The 22653-nt window shown below is 50.0% G+C and overlaps 11 protein-coding genes across 11 annotated transcripts; 8 read left to right on the top strand and 3 right to left on the bottom strand.

The window, feature by feature from the left end:
• Positions 1-401: 401 nt before the first annotated feature.
• On the bottom strand, positions 402-884 carry PV08_05205 (uncharacterized protein; the record flags this gene model as incomplete). Its single annotated transcript, XM_016379549.1, has 2 exons — positions 402-719; positions 780-884. 2 exons carry the CDS (start codon positions 882-884, stop codon positions 402-404), a joined length of 423 nt encoding a protein of 140 aa, XP_016235376.1.
• A 447-nt stretch (positions 885-1331) lies between these two features.
• On the top strand, positions 1332-3311 carry PV08_05206 (uncharacterized protein; the record flags this gene model as incomplete). The annotated part of the gene is made up of 5 exons (XM_016379550.1): positions 1332-1604; positions 1663-1904; positions 1965-2328; positions 2399-3054; positions 3152-3311. The coding sequence occupies 5 exons, from the start codon at positions 1332-1334 to the stop codon at positions 3309-3311; spliced, it is 1695 nt and encodes a 564-aa protein (XP_016235377.1).
• A 1067-nt stretch (positions 3312-4378) lies between these two features.
• On the top strand, positions 4379-6316 carry PV08_05207 (uncharacterized protein; the record flags this gene model as incomplete). Its single annotated transcript, XM_016379551.1, has 1 exon — positions 4379-6316. One exon carries the CDS (start codon positions 4379-4381, stop codon positions 6314-6316), a length of 1938 nt encoding a protein of 645 aa, XP_016235378.1.
• Positions 6317-7903: 1587 nt separating this feature from the next.
• Positions 7904-9034, top strand: PV08_05208 (uncharacterized protein; the record flags this gene model as incomplete). Its single annotated transcript, XM_016379552.1, has 1 exon — positions 7904-9034. One exon carries the CDS (start codon positions 7904-7906, stop codon positions 9032-9034), a length of 1131 nt encoding a protein of 376 aa, XP_016235379.1.
• A 507-nt stretch (positions 9035-9541) lies between these two features.
• On the bottom strand, positions 9542-9979 carry PV08_05209 (uncharacterized protein; the record flags this gene model as incomplete). Its single annotated transcript, XM_016379553.1, has 1 exon — positions 9542-9979. The coding sequence occupies one exon, from the start codon at positions 9977-9979 to the stop codon at positions 9542-9544; it is 438 nt and encodes a 145-aa protein (XP_016235380.1).
• Positions 9980-11112: 1133 nt separating this feature from the next.
• Positions 11113-12190, top strand: PV08_05210 (uncharacterized protein; the record flags this gene model as incomplete). Its single annotated transcript, XM_016379554.1, has 3 exons — positions 11113-11137; positions 11198-12075; positions 12134-12190. The coding sequence occupies 3 exons, from the start codon at positions 11113-11115 to the stop codon at positions 12188-12190; spliced, it is 960 nt and encodes a 319-aa protein (XP_016235381.1).
• Positions 12191-13023: 833 nt separating this feature from the next.
• PV08_05211 (uncharacterized protein) lies at positions 13024-13482 on the top strand (the record flags this gene model as incomplete). The annotated part of the gene is made up of 1 exon (XM_016379555.1): positions 13024-13482. The coding sequence occupies one exon, from the start codon at positions 13024-13026 to the stop codon at positions 13480-13482; it is 459 nt and encodes a 152-aa protein (XP_016235382.1).
• Positions 13483-13944: 462 nt separating this feature from the next.
• Positions 13945-15162, top strand: PV08_05212 (uncharacterized protein; the record flags this gene model as incomplete). The annotated part of the gene is made up of 1 exon (XM_016379556.1): positions 13945-15162. The coding sequence occupies one exon, from the start codon at positions 13945-13947 to the stop codon at positions 15160-15162; it is 1218 nt and encodes a 405-aa protein (XP_016235383.1).
• A 1301-nt stretch (positions 15163-16463) lies between these two features.
• Positions 16464-18068, bottom strand: PV08_05213 (uncharacterized protein; the record flags this gene model as incomplete). Its single annotated transcript, XM_016379557.1, has 1 exon — positions 16464-18068. One exon carries the CDS (start codon positions 18066-18068, stop codon positions 16464-16466), a length of 1605 nt encoding a protein of 534 aa, XP_016235384.1.
• Positions 18069-19439: 1371 nt separating this feature from the next.
• Positions 19440-19793, top strand: PV08_05214 (uncharacterized protein; the record flags this gene model as incomplete). The annotated part of the gene is made up of 1 exon (XM_016379558.1): positions 19440-19793. One exon carries the CDS (start codon positions 19440-19442, stop codon positions 19791-19793), a length of 354 nt encoding a protein of 117 aa, XP_016235385.1.
• Positions 19794-21321: 1528 nt separating this feature from the next.
• Positions 21322-21753, top strand: PV08_05215 (uncharacterized protein; the record flags this gene model as incomplete). Its single annotated transcript, XM_016379559.1, has 1 exon — positions 21322-21753. One exon carries the CDS (start codon positions 21322-21324, stop codon positions 21751-21753), a length of 432 nt encoding a protein of 143 aa, XP_016235386.1.
• Positions 21754-22653: the final 900 nt, after the last annotated feature.

Consider the following 22653-nt stretch of genomic DNA (forward strand, 5'->3'; position numbering starts at 1 on the left):
GTCGGCGTTCCGCCGGAGGCGCTAAGGCGCTAGGCGTGAGTATTTGACTTGTAAAGACGGTGACTGACATCGGCCGCAACTCAGCCTAGTCCAACAGGAGGCGCGGGGGACTTCTTGCTCCTAGTCTAATGTCCGCGGGCCGCGGGTAGTCGTGCGATGCTTCAGACTTCTTCCAGTTTGGATGAAACGGAGTATACCGCCTGTCGAAGACGAAGGAGTTGCCTTGTGCTTTCTAGTACCCAAGCTCTGCGATAGCCGCATGCACTGGTTGCGGGACGAAGAACTCGTCGTGTATCAAGTGCTTTTACGCAACAGTATCATTTGTCAAACATAGACGTACAAATGCTGATTCGTTCCATTTTATATTTGACTACCCAAAAATAGTTTCCTGCTTTGGTCTCTCAGGCCTTCCTAGGATACTCCCCAGACTCCTTCAACTGGGCAAAGACTTCGCTTGCAACAATCATGGCCGTACGTCCGGCCGGCACCCCGCAGTAAACCATGGCGTGGCGACACGCTTCACAAATCGTCTCCTCTGTCAGATTATTATTGACGGCGGCTCGTATATGAATCCTTAATTCGGCTTCACGGTTCAACGCAATGAGCATTGCGATGTTCATCAACGCCCTTTCGCGGAATTCGAGACCGGGTCGTGCATAGCCAGTGAAACAAGGATCGTAAATGTATTCCATGCTGGTTTGGGTGAAGATGTCGTCTTTCTACAGCACCGACATTGGTCATCCATCCGCTTATTCCGGGGATCAAACATGTCGACTTACCAGTTTCGCTTGAACCGACTCGAGGAACTTCTCACCTAGGAATCGAGAAGCCATTTGCTTGCCTAATTCAGCACCTTGAAGCTGATAGTGGTTTGAAGATGCCATGGCTAGTTCCTAGGTGGCTACAAGAAGGCAGATGAGGACAGGTGCTCGTGCTGGCCCTGACAGTGTGCAATGAGAACACTTGATATCAGAATTTAACATCGTAAACATCGCGCTCTCATGATCTATGGATCACAAGGTACTGTACTTCCACAACAGGATTCGGCCCGCGGACATTGTACTTTCTACATGCTGATCGGACCGAAGGGATTCACGAAATGCCCACAAGCTAGCCGGCCCGTTGCACTATCGAAGATATGCTGGCAGTTGGCGTGGATGAGATGTCAACAAGTCACCCGATAGTGTGGTAGGGAGACTAGACCGGGGTAGACGTGATGATCCGCGTGCCCATTTTTGGATCTATTCAACTTCATTCTTGGGACTATTTGGACCTCATACTTAAGCCAATTGAAATTCCAGTTGTGAGTCAATTGCAGTACATCATGCAAAATGAGGGACTCCAGTAACATCCACGTTGGTGGCCATCGGAGTACTACCACATTATATCGTGAGCCAGCCTATACCCCTCGCCGAAAGATTCGCGTCGTCACGATTGGTGCTGGCTTTTCCGGTCTCATCTTTGCCCATAAACTACAACATGAACAACCTGCCCTCCAAGGCTTGGTCGACCACACTATCCTCGAAGCGCGCGCAGACCTGGGTGGAACTTGGTTGGTCAACCGCTATCCCGGCGTGCAATGTGATGTCCCTGCACACATCTACGTGAGTGACAAATTCAGTTCATATACTGATCTGCTCAGCTCAAGACTGATTCGAATAGGCATTTCCCTTTGATCCCAAGACAGACTGGAGTCATTTTTACGCAACTGGTCCTCAGATCCAGGAGTACATCAAGGACACGGTCCAAAAATGGACTTTGGATCGAGACGTGAGGCTCAATCATAAAGTGACGCAGACGTTGTGGCTGGAAGAGCGATCTGAATGGGAAATCAAAGTTGACACTCCAGATGGCGAAAAGACGCTATATGCGGACATCCTAGTCTCGGGCCAGGGAGTTTTGAAGTAGGTTATGATTTCTGATACAATACTCCGAGGATTCTTCTGACTCGTGGTTGTACGTAGTTCCTGGCGATGGCCCAACATTCCGGGTTTGGAAAGATTTCAAGGCCACAAGTGCCACAGCGCAGACTGGGACCAAGGATATGACTACTCGAACAAAACCATCGGTGTCATTGGGAACGGATCTTCGGGAGTGCAAATCATCCCTCAGCTCGCCGAGCTGCCAGGGACCAAGGTGATTTGCTTCCAGAAAAGCTCTAATTATGTGTATACGCCTTTTGCGCCGGCAACTCTCCTTGGTCGAGATGACGCGTCGGGAAATCCAGCCTACACTGAAGAAGATAAGAGGAAGTTTCGAGAAGACCCAGAATTCCATCGCGACTACCGTCGAAAGATCATCCATAATATCAATGCCGGGTTTCGACGGGTAAGTCTTTTGTTATGGCCTTCGAATTTGGTTTTGCTCTTCCCCTGCGTCACTGATATGTATGTTGTAGTTCATCAAAGATTCACCTGAGAACAAACAAATCACCGAAGTTGCTCGTGAGCAGATGCGCCAAAGACTGCACAACGACCCCTATCTATGTGAAAAGTTGATCCCGGAATGGGGACTTGCGTGTCGTCGAATCACCCCGGCCGAAGGCTATCTCGAAGCCCTCCAGAAGCCCAACGTCGAACTAGTCGTTCAAGGGGTAGTCAGCGCGGACGAAGACTGCATCACGTCGGCCGACGGTCAGACCTTCAAGGTCGATGTGATCGCTTGCGCCACAGGCTTCGACGTATCGTGGAAGCCGTCTTGGCACATGATCGGAAGAAACGGGGTCGACCTCCGCCAAAAATGGGACGCTGATCCACGCGCGTACCTATCGATCGCGGCGGCCGACATGCCCAACTACTTCATGTTCCTCGGGCCCAACGCCGTCGTCACGCATGGGTCACTCATCGAGTCCATCAACTGGTCGGCCGATTACTTTCTCAAATGGATCCGCAAGATGGCCGAGGAAGACATCGAGACCATCGTGCCACGAGCCGACGTGATTGACGAGTTGATCGACTATGAAGATGCCGTGCATCAGACCATGGTGTGGTCAGATGGTTGTCGGAGCTGGTTCAAGCGGAACACCATCCACGGCCGGAACGTGGCTGGGTTTGGGTAAGTCTGCACCACAACCTATCCACCCTCCGTATCACTAAACGACCCGTGCTGATGCGGCTTGTGTACCATGCTGACTTATCGGTCTTACGTACAGTGGAAGTGCGTTGCTTTTCCGCCGGCTGGTCGAAGACCTTCGTCCTGAGGATTTTGATATCAAGTATAGGAATGCGAACCGATGGTCCTTTCTGGGGAATGGATTTACGAGCTTCGAGCTGGACACCAAGAATAATCTGGCATGGTATGTTGAAAAATAAAGATACCAACACGTAGACCAGTCAGGTAGACTGCAATATGTTTATAGCGCTTCTTGACCAATCGTCCGTTTCGAGGGACTCAATCGTACCCAGCAATCTTGTATTCTCTTTGTGAGATCAAGATCTTGTGCACTATTCGTCTGACTCGGCATACTTTCGGCCCTCCTCATCTCTCCGCAGTCTCCATTACTGTCACGCTTTGAGCGATGAATTGATGACACTTCAATCCGAAGGACTAAACTAGGAGTTGAAGGTGCATACGCGGGGTTGTGGACACGGCCGGGGCAGCGCTCGCACGTGACTAGTGGTGGGGTTGCTTGGCACTTGTCGAGTTGGCATGCTAACAAATTTGCCCCCAGATCTCGTTCCCTGAACTTCCCCGGTCTTATTGATTATAAATACCAGTCACCGAAACCGTGGGGCCGACTCTACATCATCCTCCGCTGCGAACTGCTTGTGCGTGAAACTAGACATTCTATATTCCTGGGGAGCGGCTACTAACCTTATCTCGAACTCAACAAGGAGCATCATCAGCAACACCATCGACATGCAAAATCCAGACTCCCGTGGTGCACCTCACCAGGCAGCCCCCAGCAGTGGAAGTCGCTCTATAGCGCCGCGGGCTCGATCCGCGTGCAAATTATGTCGCACGAAAAAAGTCCGCTGTGATTCAAGGGACGGAAAACGATGTTCAATCTGTGCTTTTGATGATGTTCCTTGTGTGCTGGTCCCCAAACAAAGTCGCAAGTCTGTCCGGCCACAAGACCAACAGCTCGGCCTCATGCACTGACGACGCCAATTTTTAGAAAGTCCAAATTGATTTCTGGTAATGCAAATCAAGAAGATGCGCCGCCTGCGTCGTACCAGGAAACGAACACGGCTTCGTTCTCTCTCCACGATGCTCAGGTGCCTGCGCTGCTGTCTGATTCCACGAACACAAGCAATCCAAGCCAAGTAGATCAGATGGGTGAATTGAACCAGTGGACGGAACCAGGTAAGCAGGAAATGCTGTGTCCAGCGGGAACCGTTTTCATTGTTTGTTCTTAGTACCGCTAAACTCCTGGACCATGGCCCTGGAGCCTGGGCGACAATCTGATCCAGCACACCTGCAACAGCAGTCGACCGGGCAATCGTTCCTTCAACCTCCTTCGGCGAGAAATAATGGGTTCAGTTGGCCGAATCTTCCGGACTACATCAAACCTCTACCTGTGTCTCTCGACTCAGACGACATCGAATATCTCCAGAAAAAGGGCGCATTCACGCTTCCTGATCGCCCGTTAATGGAGGAGTGTCTTCGATGTTACGCTCTTTACATACACCCACTATATCCCACAGTGAATGTTATTGAGATTCAATCAATACTCAATGATGACAAAGATGGTGAAGCTATAAGCTTACTTTTACTTCAATCTCTCATCTTTGCTGGTAGTATGTGGGCAGATGTTCGACTGGTCCGAAATGCTGGTTTCCTAACTAGAAAGGCCTTTCGTCAAAGCTGGCATCAAAAAATTCGATTACTTTATGATATGGATTATGAAGAAGATAGACACTGTCTCGTTCAGTCTCTATTATTATGGTCCTTTTGGTGGAGAAGCATTAACGAAAGAAAGGATAGTTGGCACTGGATCGGTATCGCCTATTCTATTGCACGCACTGTTGATCTACATCAGGCGTCCCTCGGCGGGATTAACGCAAGTTTAGCGCAGCGAAAACATCAACGCCGCCTTTGGTGGGCGCTATATACACGCGAAATCATTGGGTCCCTTGGCATGATGCGTGCTCCTCGAATCAAGCCGGGTGACTATAATGTTGCCATGCTTTGTACAGAAGATTTTGACTCTGACGAAGGGACAACTGAAGTTTTAACGGGGCTTTCACTTCCTTCAAAGGAGCAACATCAAGCTCTAACGCGACTCACGATTGACTTCACCAAACTGATTTACATCTTTGGTCGAATCCTTACCACAGCATGTCCTGAGAACGCGGCTGGGAGAACAGCGGTTCTTTATTCTGCTCAGCAAATGGAAGGCTCAAATCAAGTGTTATCTAAACGACAACTAAATATTGAAGAATTAAAGAACTGTCAACAACAACTCATGACATGGAGACAAGAACTAGGGAGAGATTTATGGCGCGCTGAGAACCTGCCATTCGATCCACCCGCTTGGTCTAGATCGGAACTATGTCACCGAGGATTACTGGCTATGCTTTATCATCTAGCGTTGATGACCATTCATCGACCACAAATGTTGTCGACAGAAGAATCCGTCACAAGCTCGCGCGCTATCGTAAGAAGCTGCGCTCAAGAGATCACCAAGATCGCTATGGATTTCTTTCGAGCAGATCTAATTAAGTGTCTCTCAGCCACCGCGGTGAGTTGCTTAATGCCGGCCAGTATACACCATGTATTCGACACCTTTTCGGAAGATATCAAGGTCCGGAGTGAGGCTACTCGACAACTAGAGGAGTGTCGAGTCATGTTGCACACCCTGTCGGAACAACAGTTTGCTTCTGCTTGGATCCTGCAGACTATCCAGCACATTATTGATCGCATTAAGGTACCTAGCCGCACCGAAAAAGTATCATGGCACCCACGTGTCACGGACAGTCGTGGCGTTGCATCATCAAGTTACGATGAATGTATTACACCTCGATCCAGGGGTGAAGTGTGTCCGGAAGGGTCAGCTACTGATGAAGATCAAACTCACAATTTCCCCGAGTTCAGCACTGTCACTGAAGATCCCGCCGTAAGATCTCTCCCTGATGTGAGAACAGCCAACGACTGCCCGGAGAGCAGAACAGTGTTAGATGCTTGCAATTCACGAGAAGATTGGGCTGCATCATTCTGGAACGCACCTGATGCTGGGCCAATGGCACAGTTACCTTTACCAAGTGATGCATTGGTACCACTGCAACCTGACTTAGCCAATACCGAAGCTCTTGCGGATATGTGGATGGATTTCGCTTTCGTTCCGGATAACATGTCGGGTTTGCCAGGTCTGTAATGGCGTATGTAACTGGCAGGCCTCGATGGTCATGATGCATCTTATGCAACTCTTAGTTCTAGGCGATGTTTTTGGGGCCAAATGGGATGTATTGACGAGTCTGACTTCCTCAACTCGCAGGGCGGGTTCTGTGTGAGTTATATGGCAAAACGAGTGAAAATTTCTCCCCTCCTGAAGGTTCTTTCTCTCCGCCGCACCGGGAAGTGCCTAGAAAACGATGCCGCCGATATCCTGGGTGCGCCCAGCAATATGCAGAAGGAGAAGAGAGAAATGAACCCTATGATATAGCATAGTATAGTGAGAAAGGAGTGAATTGATGGTGTTTGAAAAGTTGCAATTCTTGCAAAGGAGCGTCGGGGTGTCGGGGCGTTGGCGTTAGCCGGGGCGCTCGGCGTGAGTATTACAATTGTAAAGACGGTCATCGGACACGCCCGCAACTCAGCCTGCTCAACAACACCTCCTTTAATACTTGTTAATACATTTTCCGTATGTGTTGAACATAGATTGAACTGTCTCCGGATGGTCATTGTGGCTGCTGCTGAATCTCCAAAGAGAACTCAACCACCGGCATGTGGAGGGGACACAACCTTATTCCTCAGGTTTTGTGGCTGGGCCATCGTGGTAATGGATATTATGCACAACACTCTCTGTAGCACGCACAACGCGTCTAAACCTAATCTAGTAAGTGGCTCGGGTAACCTTCTCAATAATTTTTACTTGCAGCCCCCTAGACCCGTCTATTTCCTTACCCTCTAAGCTCACAATTTAGGCGCTCTAGCTCTCTATAATTTAGGTCACTCACGCCTATAATTCAGGTATCTCAGCCCTACAATTTAGGCACCTCAACCCCATAGTTTAGGTATTTTAGACTTCAATTTACGTCAATGTTTAGGCTTAATATCTAAACTTGGCTCTTCACCCTATAGACATATAAATCATCCCCCCTTAACATGCCCATTCCCCGTCCTCTAGGCTTGTGAATTCACCACCCTAGAGTGCATATAACTTGTATAGCACCGAGAGGGGCGCAGGAACAGGTAAGTTGTAAGGCGTTGTGCGTAGTACCGGGGGGGAATATATGATAGCCTAATCGAGCCTAATGCGTTGGCGTTATGCGTTTTAAATACCCATTACCGTTCATCGTGACCTGGGACCCAGTCGGGACTAGCGCTGACCTTGGCACTACACCGCAGTTGGCGCACGCCTCGTTCATATCCGCGGAATCCGCAACTTGTTCCTTTCGTGTTTGTGCTACAGAATATAACGTGTAAAGGCTAATGGGTGAGGCAGTCGAGCATTCTGATAGGTATAAACACGAAACATTCCTGCGTGGGGTTCGGTCCGCGGAACATTAAGATCGTCTCATCATGACGACTGTGTGGGCCCCGCGGATCGAGACCATAACACATCTGCACTCGTAGGGGTTGCCTCCCCCATGGGGCCACAGCGGGGATTGGGCCAACTGTCCGTCGGGCGATCCCTCCGCTTGGAAGTAGACACCACTATCTTACCAGACACACGACTATAAGTACCTCAAGACATTCGACGGATATTGGCATCGTGATCAACAACGAAGACAAGTCAAATATGGCACCCAACCTCCTCCATCCCGCTAAAAAACCTGAGCCGTTGAACGCTCCTCCAGGAGCTTCAGCCAAGGTTCAAATTGTGGATGGAACCGCCAGAATAACCGCCCCCACAGATGTTTTCATGACACCGCCAATTCATGGTCATACGCAAATGTTCGCGCCTGCGTTCAGTTTCTTGGTTGAGCAAGTATCTTCAGGCCGGAAGATCCTGTTTGACTTGGGTCTACGGAAAGATTGGCAAAGCCACCCTCCTGCTGTTCAGTCTCTAATCAGCGGACCGGGTTGGGCCTTTGACGTCCCAAAGAATGTCGACGAGGTCCTTCAAGAAAACGGTGTTGACGTTAAGGGTGGCGCGATCGAGGCCGTTATTTGGAGTCACTGGCACTTTGATCACACAGGGGACGTGAGTCAGTTTCCCACAAGTACGACTCTGATTACAGGCCCTGGCGTCAAGGACTCTTTTTTCCCGCTCTATCCAGAGAACGAAAATTCGCCACTACTAAGCTCGGATTTTGCGAATCGTAAGCATAAAGAGTTGGATTTCGAGGGCAAGTCTCAATTAAAGATTGGCGGCCTTAGAGCGATCGATTATTTTGAAGACGGTTCGTTTTATCTTCTCGACGCTCCGGGACACGCCATTGGCCATACATGCGGGTTGGCGCGAGTTACGTCCACCAAAGAAGGGGATACCGAGGACACCTTTATTTACATGGGCGGCGATACAGCGCATCATGGGGGCGAGTTCCGGCCCACGGAGTACCTGCCTCTCCCTGCAGAAATCTCGCCATCTCCGTACGTGTCCAAGTTCGCTTCGGTTTGTCCAGGGCATCTATTTGAGGCCATTCACCCCAGGAAAAAGGGTGTCGATCCATATTACGACCTCTCTACTCATGTTGCTCATAATCACGAAGAGTCTATACACTCCAATGAGCGTATGCAAGTCTTTGATGCGACAGACAATGTGCTCGTTATCATTGCTCACGACATGACCATACTTGACCCTGCGTGTGGGTTAGAATGGTTCCCCCATGGTACGGTGAAGAATTGGAAGGCGGCCAATGCAGCTGAAAAGGTCCGCTGGCTTTTTCTGAGGGATTTCGTTCCTGCAGTCGAAAACTCTGTCCCATGATGTCACTATTGGCGAGATTGTCTCGGCGGAAAATATGGAATACTGCTTCTCACAGAGAGGCTTTATTTTGGACATCCGACACCGCAAGTCAGATAATCAGAATCGTTTATGCAGTGCGACTCAATGTGAAAGATAATCACTCTCTCGCTTTAAAGTAAATCATCTTTCAAGTAGAATACAGAGTGCTACTTACGATATATACAACAACTGTGAACCCAACTAACTTTTGAAGATGGCCGTCTCATAGATATGTTACGCTTGACACAGAGACTTGGTGCACACACTACAAATAGAGCGCGCAGACAAAACGGACTCCAAGCTCTTCAAGGCTTCGATTCTCTTATCTGGGAGGGAAAAGGAGATAGATTGAGAGCGTGACACTTATTTCCTTATTGATATCTACTATATTCTATTGTCCTTACAGATAGTATACAAACTATCACCAGCATTTAAGTCAATAGCGAACGGTCACAGTGTTCTTGAGATATAGAATCAGAACTAGCACTTCTATAGCGACAGAAGCTCTATGACAGCAAAGCTTCGAAGCTCCTGTAAAGCTGCGAGACGATGTGGCTGAATTTCCTTGATATATTTCTCGTCCTCGAGAACCGACTTAAAAGCCGCCCAAGACGAAAATTTGAGTAGAACCACGACATCCCAACTTTCTCCTTCTTGTGGTCCGGCTACAATCTGTGTGTAGGCTTTGCCGAACAAGACAATGGAACTTTCTAGTCCCATCTCTCGTACTCGGTCGTTGAACTTGTCCTTGTAGGTGAGATATGCTTCCTTGCCGGTCGCAACTTTAGGTCCCTGATAGTCCGCGTTATATGTGGCATGGGACTTGAACCTCATCAGGTTCATCATAATGTACGGTTCATTCGGCGGGATGATCTTAGTGGCTGCCTCAAGGTCTCCCAAATAGTGCTCGACGTTGTTGGTTGCCATTGTGGCCGTGTATGAGATGCTTGTAGGTCTCTCGTGCCTTGGGGTTAATAATGGCGCCAATAATGCTTTCAAATGTCTTCAAGTGCGGTTGTTTCTGACGCAAAAGCTGGAAAGTGCACCCTCCATTTATCTGGCTTGCCTGCTAACCCCGATGAACGTTCGGATTTGTGCAAGGGCGTGGGGAAGCTGGGGTATGAATTGTGGATAACTCATTCCAGAGCCGTGGAATTGGCTTCTCGCATCCCGACAATACGAGTACAAACTAGTACTGTTCTTGCTGATTACTACCCTTGATTGATTGCCGAGTGAGAAGAGCATTCTGGATGGATACCCGCGGCCCGCCGCAAGCACGTTAAGTCGTTATCCCTGGATTCTGAGCTTCATCATTAGCCTGAGAAGATTCTTAGCTCGGGGTAGTAGCAGTTGCAGCTTAACTTGAACAATACACACCGTCGCGCAAGGATTACAGGGCTTGTTGCAACGCGCGAACTTCGAAAGGAGCGCCAAGAACGGGTCTTTACAGATTTCTTACTAGCTCCGGTTGAGTTATTAAGGTTATACTCCGTATGAGCAGATAGATGGTAATCTTGTATCTAGGAGCATCCTATCCAACTCGAATGTTGCCTAGCATTCTTGCGTGCCGTCTCAAAGGACACGTCCCTTGAACTGCAGCATTCCCCGTTGACATCCATTGTCCGAAAATTCACCGCGGCCCGCGGCAATTAGCTTGTGGCCCAGAAGTCGAAACTTAGCTCTCCGGTAAAGGTAACACGAGCATCGCCGCATCGGATGGCTCATGCTTGCCCGGACTAGCATGATTTGGTGCAATGTCAAGAGGGCTCAGAGTACGCCGTATGTCACACATGCGAGGTCGGGCAGCGGGATCCTATATACAAACTGAGAGCAGTCTTTCACAGGTCTCAAAATATCATTGTGCTCTCTTTCTTCTTGCGGTCCGGAGCCTAAGAAGGAGACCAATTCTCTCAGCATATATTCATATATGGTGCTATTACGATCTTTCATACTCTGAAACCCTTGAGTCTGAGCCTTGTACAAAGTTCTACGCTGTTTGGAGGCCTTTCAACCAGGAATCCCTCGCATCTTGATCTAGGCCGCCAAAACTTTTTGTCAACATGGAAGCGGATTTCGGGTTCATTGGTTTGTCTACTGAAGAGGGACGAATTGCCTCACAGCAGACCTTCGGCTAACCTATCTTAGGACTGGGGAATATGGGTTTTCAGATGGCTGGAAATATACGCAAACACATGACAGCATCTGCAACCTTATACGTATTCGATATCGTTCCCGAAGCATGTGAGCGGTTCATTAAGAAATTTGGAAATTTCGGCCCGATTAGCATTGCTCACACGTCGAAGGAGGTGGCAGAGAAGTCGCAGACGGTTATATCAATGGTCCCAAACGGCGGTAATGCCCAGGAAGTGTACCTCGACCCGCAAAACGGAGTCATTGCGGCTACTGAACAGATAGACCGTTTGATGTTGGAGTGCAGTACAATTGAAGTCAAAGTGTCTCGAGATATTGGGAAATCAGTCATGGATGCCGGCCAGGGTGTCTATGTCGATGCACCCGTTTCTGGAGGTACTGCGGGCGCCGAAGCAGGGACTTTGTCATTCATGGTAGGCTTCCCCCCAGTGGCTGGCGCCGACCCGCTGCGGAGACGCATTCAAGACGTTCTCAACTTCATGGGTGCTCCAGAACGAGTGACCTTTTGCGGCAGTCTCGGCGCAGGACTGGTGTGTAAAACCGTCAACAATTACATGGGCCTGAGCAACATAGTGACAGCCGCCGAGGGCATGGCATTTGGCATCAAACATGGGGTGGACAAGATGACTCTGTACAAGTGTATCAAAAGCTCAAGTGGTGACTCTTGGGCCATGGACAACGCTCAACCAGTTCCTGGCATCCACGTGAAATCAGCTTCAACAGATGGATTTCGACAAACATTCGCGCCTCGCTTATGTGTCAAGGATGTATCCTTGGCTTTGGAAGCAGCGAAAGATGCTGGAACTGAGGCATCCATGGGCGAGGCGGCCCTGAAAGTTTTCCAAAGGACGAATGATGACCCACGGACCACAGTAAGTTCCTCTTTTGGCACTCGTAACCTTTCCGAGACTTATAAGTCCCTTTGTGCAGAACCTCGATTGCTCGGCAGTCTGGCTCCATGTTAGCCATGACGTAGATCTTATCTAGGGTAGACTTGTGACAGATTCTAGAAAACACACGCGGTCACTTATGATTCGCACAAGGAATTTGACGGACACAATCCAATTCGGGCGGTTCATGCGCCGACACTTAGTCCTCGGGAAAGTAGATTTGCACGGACTGATCACCTTTGGCTCTCAACTTTGATTTCGCCCTTTAATCAACATTTGAAGCTCTAAAGCCCTCTAATCTCTTCCCTTTTTTCGATTGTGGATAAATGTAAGACCTTCTCATCAATGAACTTCATACGTCGACGTCGAAGAACCCCGAGGCCGACGATTGTTCAACCCAGAGGCAAACCCACCACTGATGGCACGACAGGATCAGCTTCTACTACACTGGTAGATAGAAGCTTCTAGATCAATCTATATTATAGTGAGTGTTAGGTTGAGACCAATTATAACCTAACACTTCTGTCTGCACAAGCCACAGGGTCAAGTTTTTCGAAACCCTCTGAATAACAAGAATCCCTGTGCCATAGACAAGTTAAGGCCACTTTGAAGGAACGACGCGACACGTGTCAACTGAATGGGCAGCGTGTTGGCAGACATCATTTACTTAATGCCGCGGGCCGAAAGCAATAAATGCATCACTTACTACAGATCTGAATTGGTTGGAGTTGGCATTTGAATATAAGTTGTTTCGTCATGGAGTAATGAAGCTGATTTAACTCCATCCATTGGAAAGTGTAAGATTGAAGAACTCTTCAGGCCTTTGATAACCCACACGGTGCAAAAGGCGTCTCCAGATTCCTTGCCGAACACAAATCACGACAAGCCGCCCTGGACCTCGAAATCTTCCTCCTCCAATTCCTGTCAGCAATGTCGTACTCAGACAATGTCATTGTGAAAAAGAGGGACACGTCGATCAAATCCCCCATTTCCTCCATCACTCAGCATGGACGTGTCGAGGGTGCAGAGTCGATCTCATCTGAAGCTTTCGGGACTTTCGTGGGCCAGGTCTGGCTAGATCCGATGTTGAAGAGCGGCGACGACATCCTCGTGGCGAATGTCAGTTTCCAGCCTGGTGCCCGGACGAATTGGCACCGACATGAAAAAGGACAACTCTTGAAAGTCACGGGTGGTTCTGGCTGGGTTTGTGACCAGGGCCAAAAGCCTAAGCGCATCTCTGTTGGGGACATCATTTGGTGCCACGCGGGAGGCATCCACTGGCACGGAGCGGATGATGGCAGTTTCATGGTCCACGAGGCTGTCTCTCTGGGTGGTATTGAGTGGTACGATCCGGTGGATGAAGAGGAATATGCGGCAAAGACGGGGTGAAGGCGCGGGATTTTGAAGTCAAGCAAATCAAACAATGATCTGCTTAAATAGACAGTGTTGAATGGCCAAAACTCAAGTCGTGTGGAGTGCTCCATGAAATACTCCTCGTTTCAAAGCCAGTCTTATCGCTACTTTGTCACTCCTCTCGCAGCCCATGTAGTCCCTCATTCATCTACATCAAAGATTGTGAATATTTTCGGGAACAAACAAGCATTGAGAGTGTATTTCGGGGGGATTTCTGAGGGTGCGGCTGGTTTAAACGGCTTATCGGCAGAGTGGTGCGACAGGACATTAACCGCGGGCCGCGGCATCCCAGCAGTTTCTCTCCGACCAGTCCTGGAACATTTATCGTCCAGAATCCAAGTCACACGCAAAGGTGAGGTTTAAATGTGCTTAAACCCTTAACATCTTCTGTCTGCGCATCGAGCACAGAGGCAACCCCGAACTGTATCATCATCCATCATGGCATTGAAAAACCAGCTAGTTGTCCAACCGTTCTCTGAGGATCAGCCAGCCCCGTTGTTATCATACGGATTACCATATCACGAAGCATGTCGTTTCCATGTAGACTCAACCTGGACGTGCAAGAGAGTATACTTGCTCCTGTCTGCATCCCTGACAAAGAACAGCGACGTCCGCAAGCGAATGCAGAAAGCGCTTGGAAGCAAGATTGTTGGAGAGAGAGTCGGCATGAAACCTCATACCTTATGGTCAGAGGTCCTGGAAGTCGTGAAAGACATGCGATCTCGCGAAGCTGATTGTATCATTTCCCTTGGCGCCGGGAGTCTGACGGATGCCATCAAGCTGATAGCATGGGCAGAGGCGAATGGAGTTCACGACGAGAATGATCTGAGCAAGCTGGCAGATCGTGATTCGCCTGGATATGCGAGCCTCACACCCCCTACAATCAAGACAATCGCGGTGCCTACTTCCCTATCGGGAGGCGAGTACACATCCTTTGCAGGAGCAACTAATGATAGGACCTTCAAGAAGGTACTCTTCGCTCCGCCTGTTCAAAATCCAGGTCTGGTTGTGTTGGATCCGGAAGTCGCAGCCACAACGCCGAGTCGCCTGTTCCTCGGTTCCGGTGTCAGGGCCATAGACCATTGTGTGGAAACTATGTGTTCCCTCAACTCCAACGAAAAAGGAGACCAAACAGCCATCCACGGACTTAGGTTACTGGTCCCGGCACTGCTGGCCTACCACAAAGAACCTAGCAATTTGGCCGCTATCCACGATGCGCAGCTTGGAGCTGCTGAAGCTATGAAGACAGGTGTCTACGTTCCTGACAAGGGCGGGAGTCATGCTATTGGTCATATGCTTGGGCCTCTTGGGGTGGCACACGGCGAAACGAGCTGTATCTTACTCCCGGCTGTGTGCAGATACAATGCCGTAAAAGGTGCAAACACCCAGCAGCAGGAGAGACTCGCCACGGTCTTGCTGCAAATCTCAGAAGTACAGTCCTTGGTATCTGGTAGCCAGAAGGATCTTGCCAGTATAATAGAAGCTCTGGTCCAAGCGCTGGGTCTGCCGCGAACGCTGAAGCAAGTGGGCATCTCGAGGGATGTTTTCGGTACTCTTGCCGAAAACACGCTTTCTGACATGTGGGCAAAGACAAATCCTGTGCCATTGGTCCAGAAGGAACAAGTGCTTGATATACTTGAGATGGTAGCAGAGTGAGAATTAGTGGGGACGTACGGATAACGCTTTCGAAGACATCGTTTTCTCTCGTCTTCTAGTTTAACTGATCTATCAAGAGTTTCGGGACTGACTCGCATGCAGTTATCCCTCTAAGAGCCTCTCAAGACACCCCCTTGTTACAAACAGACCCATTCGGTGGCTTCTACTAATTCCGAAGCCTTTCTCTTCTTCTCCTCCTTCTTCTTCTTCAATAACAAGCCCTTCAAAAATTGTGCGCCTTTAAAGAGAGGACCGCCGATGTCTAAACCACCACGTCGAAAACGTCGAGGGTCTAAACCCGCCCGAACACACTCTCTAGAATCGTGACAAACACCATTGTTCAAAAAATCATCTTCATCTTGAAAGCCGAAACAAAACCGCACACACACAGGGTCATGTTGACATATCAACATAAACTTGTCCTTGCCACAAGGGCAAGGCACCCACACAAGACACCGTTTTCGATCCTCATTTTGTTCATGATTTTCGGCACAAACGTGCCCAATCGTCATGCAGGCGGGTTGGTTACAGCGATGAGAAACTTCTAGTCGATCGTCTGAACCGTCGCCTAGAGAGAGACCAGCAGATTGTAACAACACCAAGCCGAGAGTTGAAAACTTATTGGCGCCCCGAAAAGAAACTTGACGCGTCCCATTATTTTTTGTTGGGACCAAGGAAGAAATTTTGCACCAGCCGTCTAGACCGGCCACTTTCTGATCATTCAAAACCATTTTGGCGTAGGACTTTGAATTTGAACACAAGTAACGTGCTTCTTCAGGCGTCAATGTTTTTTTCGAAAGAAGTTGAGTGAAATATTCTGGCGGGGACATTTTGTCTATACCAGCACACAAAGCTTTGAAACCAGCTGTCGAAACCGAACACAGAGACTTGGGAATGAGTCGGAAGTTGAGTTGGGAATTGAGTTGGAAGTGAGAGTTCGTCTACACCGAAGCATTGGACGCTGAGGGTGGCTTGGGTTCAAAAGACAGAGAACTTGACAGTTGGTAACGTGGTTGTATTGAGGTGTTGTAAGTGTCTAGGTCTGACGGCGCAGGAGAAGTCTCTGTAATCTATGCTAGTACCAAATATGGAAAGTGCGCCAAGACGCGTCAAACAAAGCAAGTGCCTCGAGGGCGCAACGACGCTTGAAAAGAAAAGGATCGATAGGCCACACCTTCATGGTTTGTATTCACACCGAAAAAAGAAAAACAAAGGGGACTTTTACCCTTTCGTTCTACTGGAGATTTCTGTTCTCGATGAGACCTCCTTAGGAGTGGTCCTTGCAAGCTGCGGAACGGTCGTCAATCAGAAGCCTCCCCAAGGACACTCCCCATCGTACCGAATCCCAGTGTGGCTGCACCTCTCGCCCTCCTTAGTTCGTTTGTCCTCGTTACAATCTCGCGATCGAAGCACCACCACCACCCCTTGAACACTTTCTCGCCGACTTCCCAATTCTGAGCGTCGTACGGATCATTCCCGCTTATGCGAACGCCCTCTGCGGGATCTTCGATGTCGTAGACGAAATCCACGAGGGCCATGGGACTCTGGGCGCCCGTCGGTCGGTACTCTGGCGGTTGGGCCAGGACGTGTATCAGCCTGTCTCTGACGCTGGGCCACGGGAGCACGTCGATGGCCGGGTGGTGCGGAATGCTGAGTTGAGCCTGGGTCGGGCGCAGGTTCGGAGGGAGATGTCCGTACTGCTGGAGACGGATCGCCGCGGCGGCGGTAGGTGGTGAACGGGGCCCCGATCCGACTATCTCATCGGCAGATGCAGACGCAGAGTCAGCGAACGGTGACAGCGAGGTCAGCGACCATATCATGTCTTGAATCTGAAGACGCTGCGCGATTGACATGCACCCGCGCAGCAGGTCGAGTTCGGCAACCTGGATGTGCATTTCGTCGGGGAAAGTGTAACGTCGATTGTGATTGTAGTTCGTATTCGTGCGAGGGACTGGATCTGCGCCCCCAACGGGGGCCGTCGACATGGGAAGAAGACCAGGAGGAGGAAACTGGAAATCCTCAGCGTCCGCATGGGTTGAGTAATCAGTGTCGACCGCTTGCCGTGGCGATGGCGGCGGTAAGAGACCTGCACACCACGACGTTGGATTCTCGATGATGGAAGAAGACTGTGTAGTGGTAGTATCTGAATCAGAAGGGCTGACGAGCGATGGGAGCATCATTGGCGATGACATGAGAAAGTATTGATTGTCCGCGACGAGAAGGTGTTGGTTGTGGTTATGGTGCTGCTGCTGCTCGTCGAACGCCGCAAAAAGGTCTTCGGTTCCATTTGCACCTCTCCGGTGTCCTTCTCCTTGTTTCGCTTGGGACTCTTCTTCTTCTGCTCTATTTCCATCGTCGCCACCATTGTCGATCGTGAAGATCTGGCTTTCGCCCAGTGCTCCATGTCCGAGTTCGATATCAGGTGGCAGAAACGTTGCAGCAAAGTCCAGCTCGTTGTCGTCGCAAATCTCAATGTCGACATTGATTGCCCTTTTGCTGTTGTTAATGATCAGGGACGAGTCAAATGGATCCATAGACCCCTTGTTGATGACAGTAGCATTTGGGTCATTTCTTGTTGTTAGTTGTAGCGGTTCGTGGCTCTGAGATTGCGTGCCGTTGTAGCACATTATGCCACCGCCGCCGATCCATGATGGTCTTTCCTCGCCCTCCTCTGCGGCCGCTGCCGCCAACGGTGCACCCGACACCTGTGCTTCAAGTTTCTCAAAATGCTCTTTGCGTCGCTGCCGGTACCTTCTCTGCGCAAGCACATTCAGCACCCGTTTCCGCTCTGCCGCGTCTTGTCCAGGCTGCGGAACGTTTAAAGCGTCTGCTTTTCTCTTGCTCTGACTTTGACTCTTGCTTTGCCTTTGGCTTTGGTTTTCGCTTTGTCCTTTTCTCGGCGCCATTGTGCTTCTCATAGATCGGATCGGATATATATCTTGCTGTCGTACACCGTGCAGAGCACTCACTGTCCTCCCACTACCGTCTGGAACTATTTCCGACACCACTCTTGAAGAAGCAAGCATAAGAATGTAACACAATTCGAGTTGTGTGTATGTCAGACAGCATGATACAGAATGCGACTTACAGGAGGGAATTTTGCGAGAACTCACGAGTCCCTACATGAATACTCGCAGGTCGATGTCGGGATGTCAAACATAACGTTATGCTGCTGCTACGGTTGGGGCAGCTGAACCCCGCTTTTGGCGCCAAGGCATCCCGTTTAGGAAACCGGGTGGCGCCGCCCTTGCTCGCCGCCAACTCGGCGACCACCGTGAGTGATCACCCTTGACTCACCGACGGAGGGGGGAAAACTGGCGGAACACTAAGGACACTGTTAGGATCTCAAACTTTGACGTCACAATGGATGAAAATATCCGAGTCAATGTCTTGGAACTACGAGGTAGGTACGATCGAATGGGCTTGCGCAAGTACCTGAAGTACGCGAGCGCAGCATAGTTGCCGAGTCGGAACTAAGTTAGTCCGGATTGGCTTCCTACACAGCGCGTGACATGCATATCAACCAACGATCGACTCAGTCTGGATCCCAGCCCTTGTGGACAAACTTTCGTTGCGTTTAGAGCTGTCAGTTCTCGCATATGCAAGCCGGCTCACCTTTCCCGACAAGTCTCGGCCGAGGAAAGGCGTGCGCGACAAGAGCAAACGCCTATGTGTCGACCCATAATCGATGCAGCACTTACAGCATACTGTGCACGACTGCTGCTGAATTTGCGAGCCCATGAAAAATCGCGCTCAAGCGATGAACATTGAACCTAACCCGCTCATAGCCCACGATAAACTTCCACGACTTGGACTATAAAACCACCTGGCCGTGAAAGTGTTATTGACAAAGGCTGTGATAGTTTAGGACCGTGTTTCTGAGTCCCCCAGTTGTATCGAGTCACTTACAGTAAAGCATCTTTAGGTTAAATTTAGCATGCGGGTCGACACAATTCACACTCTCTCCTCCGGCTTGCCTCACTCAGCCGATCGGGTCAATCTAGTTGGTCTCTCATACTGGGCCTCAATGACAACGTGTCACACTCGAGACCACAAGCTCCTCCCTACATAAGTCGTCTCTGCATCTCATCGTACCGTCATACCATTGCCGTGCATTATCTGACACCAAGGACAAGCCCAGCCGTGATTTGCTTGACTACGAAACGAGTATCCTCAATGTCTGAAACCGTCAAGGCTACCGAGGATGACAGGGGTGTCGATCCCAACGAAGGGCGCTCAGCGAGGCACAAGAGGAGTTTAGTAGAATCACCGACTCTATGAAGGTGGATCCACAGGGAATACACTACCTTGGTAGAGATGGTGTGTTGCGATCATTCACGGCAGATCGCGAGGTCATCGATGCAGTCGGCCTTGCCCCGAAGCATATCAAAGCCCTGCTCGACAGAACGCCGTATATGCAGGAGGCCGAAGATATCTTCCGATGCGTGGATGGCACCAAAGTGCCCCGGGAGAAGTGGTTCAACCCTGACAAGAGCGACATACCGCGGACAGCAACTGAAGAGGAGAAGGAAAGGGAAAGGATAATGGTCGAAGAGTTCAAGAAGGAGGGGATTCTGCCGGGCTCGAGGTGCTGCGGACCAGCCACGATGTCGGATTACAGGATTCTTTAGCCATAAGTACCTTACAAGGGAAAGGAGCCGTGGTTGTGTCCGTATAATCGGCATTGTTGGTATAGCGTCCGGGTATTTTTCGATTCACCACCGAGAACCGAGCTGACTCGTGAGATAGCAGTATCAAACACCCGAAAATGGCATGCATCAGTAACAAGAAGGCTGGCTTTACGCTCCAGTCCGTCCAAATTTTCATCACGCTGAGGCCAGTCGGTTAGTAGATATATGGACGTTACCCTTCTTCACTCCAGAGAACGTTCTGGTGAAATTTGTTCGCGAGGGGTTCCGAGCAGAAGGACAGGCCAGTCCGTGGCCTGTCGCTGAGCCTAACAGCCCAGTGATATCGTTGTGACTGACAACGTGCTCCGTCTCTCAGTCAGCCGTCTATTTGGACAAAATCAAATCAGGAACCGTGGAGTGTAAATATCGGAGACCAAGTGGTCGGCTGTCTGTGAGACAATACAACGCCGTCCGTAGCTCACGCTGACCTGAGAGGATGTGCTGTCACCTGTGAAAACCGTGTAAGTTGACAATTTCACTGGGTGGGTTCTGTCGTTGGGGAGAGGGACAAGGTCAGTGACAGAATCACGATCGATGCAAGAAAATGGCCCCATTTCCCGTCGTCTAAAGTGCATTGTATTGAAAATAAAGCAAGCCCCTCAATTGCTCGCTCGAGCGAGAATGCTCTGGGTTTTGGCCCCGTTCTTACACTGTACAATGCTCAATGCTAACGAAGATGGCGACGAAACAAGCAGTATCAATCGCCTTCTCATCATCTGCCGACTCGCCAAAGGTGATTGTCAAACTCAACTCGAATTCAAGCCTCCTACGGCGTCCACATGGACGCCTTCAGTCGGCTCAAATCCTCATTCTATATCTCTCAACACGATTATTGCAGATATCAGGCCACCCACTCGGATTTTCTGCTTCCACGGCTCCAAGAACTCTTAATATAGATATTGTAAAGGACAGAAACCACGTCATGTCACGCTAACAGCCTCAAGCCGTTTCGTATCTGCCTATCTCGAGGATCCATACTTCCCGCCCTGTCACCATCAGGACGCGCCTACATGCACGGCTTGGCCTCTAGACAGCATCAAGGCGATTGGTCTACAGTTTTAGGCCAACCTCTTCGATCCGAAGCATTCTGCTGGGCTACTCGAAAAGAGAAGGGATTGTTCTTTGCATGGCCCCCCATCAAGCGATCCCTCCGGCATCGATCCACTTAATAAGGAGACCATGGTCCTGTGACCATATTCGCCTGAGTATACTGTAGGCCAGGCAACCGCGTTTCAACTTCCCAGACACTATCCACTACAGCTTCCTCGACCTCCCCAATCAGGGCTGAAGGGTCAAGCGTGGTGGACAGAACGGCGCACCTCGATAACACATAAGATGTCCACACTGCCCGGTTGAACTCAAGATGGTGAGTAATCTTCCGCATTCTATACTTCATCCACAAAGTCACTTGTCGTGCCGGCAAGCGTTGCGTTCCTCTCCAGCGGCAGCATTATCATCCAGCAGCATCATGAATCGTTTCAGCAAAGCTATCAAGTTTTTCACCCCCGAGAATATCATCCGTCTTCTACTTTTGGTTGTCGGTGCCGTCGCTTTCGGCCTGAGCATCGCCGTGGGACATATCGGACGGAGAAAGGCAGTATTCACCGTCCTCCCCGTGGCTTATGCGACGTCCACGGTCTGCAATGCCTTGATCTTCCTTTCCAGTCTGAGGACGTTCCGGTCGAAGGTTATCTCAAAACGCCTTCGATTTCGAGACGAGGAGAAGGACGTCAAGGCCCCCTCGCTTCTCTTTTTGGCAGCAGACACGCTCGGCCTCTTCACCTTTCTCGCCCTGTATATCTGGAGCACAATTGAGACCGCCAACGCGGAAAACAATTACGGCTGGTACCCGATAATGTTGATGACATACTCAGGCGCCGGAGCGCTGGTAGCCAGGTGAGTGAACTCTTGAGGGAAGGGAACTTCTGAGGCGCCACTCGAAGGTCATTCCACTAACTTGTTCCGATCAAGTTGCATGCATGGTGCTTTGGCCGTCATGATGCTTCACCGACATATGCGTTATCGACGAAGCCTCGAGTCACGTTGCCCCCACTGCCATCACGGCTTTGGTGGCCTGTCAGACAGAGTTGCCTTCCCTCCGTCCCCGGCCCTCGGCGGCGAGGGGCCATCAGAGGAAAGGCGGAGTTTCTCTGCGAATTCGGAAGGTGAGACTGAAGGTGACACGCTCATCATGAAGTCTTGAACTGAAAAGAGAAGCTTGTTAAGTGGTCGAGACAATCAGGTTGAGCGTCAGCTTGGGCGGATCTAGAAAACTTTCTGAACGGCTGTCGAGCTTAACGCTGTGTTCGTCGAGAACCTGTCTTGGCGAATGTGCCAACTCGACCTTGCCTGTTGTCAAGGCAGTAATGAGGGTGTCAAAGACACCGGCGTTCTAGGGAAGTGAAGGAGGCGCTGAGTTGGGAAGTCATTCGCGAGGGAAAGTTTCGAAGTGTACATGTTGGAATACCTGGTCGACGAACGAGGCACAATGTGATCGAGAGCTTTCTTGATCTCAATTTTACGATAACCGAGGTTGTGGGTTAGTGATCTATTATCTTTGAGGTATTAAGGGACGGATTTGGTATACCAGGGTCTCAAACCTCGAGGACGATCATCATTTACGAACATAACCAAGTCAAGGAACGAGGAAGTAATAAGTACTGTCCGCGAGCGCATGCAGTCGCCGAGGTCGGCGCTGGTCCCGATTTTGTTCTAGGTCACCGTTCCTTGACAGCGAGACAGAGAATGCTTTCGGCGCGGGTTATACTACGATTGTTGACGCGACACGATGGCATCATGG

The sequence above is a fragment of the Exophiala spinifera genome (genome assembly GCF_000836115.1).
Source record: "Exophiala spinifera strain CBS 89968 unplaced genomic scaffold supercont1.4, whole genome shotgun sequence".
Lineage (NCBI taxonomy): Eukaryota > Fungi > Ascomycota > Eurotiomycetes > Chaetothyriales > Herpotrichiellaceae > Exophiala > Exophiala spinifera.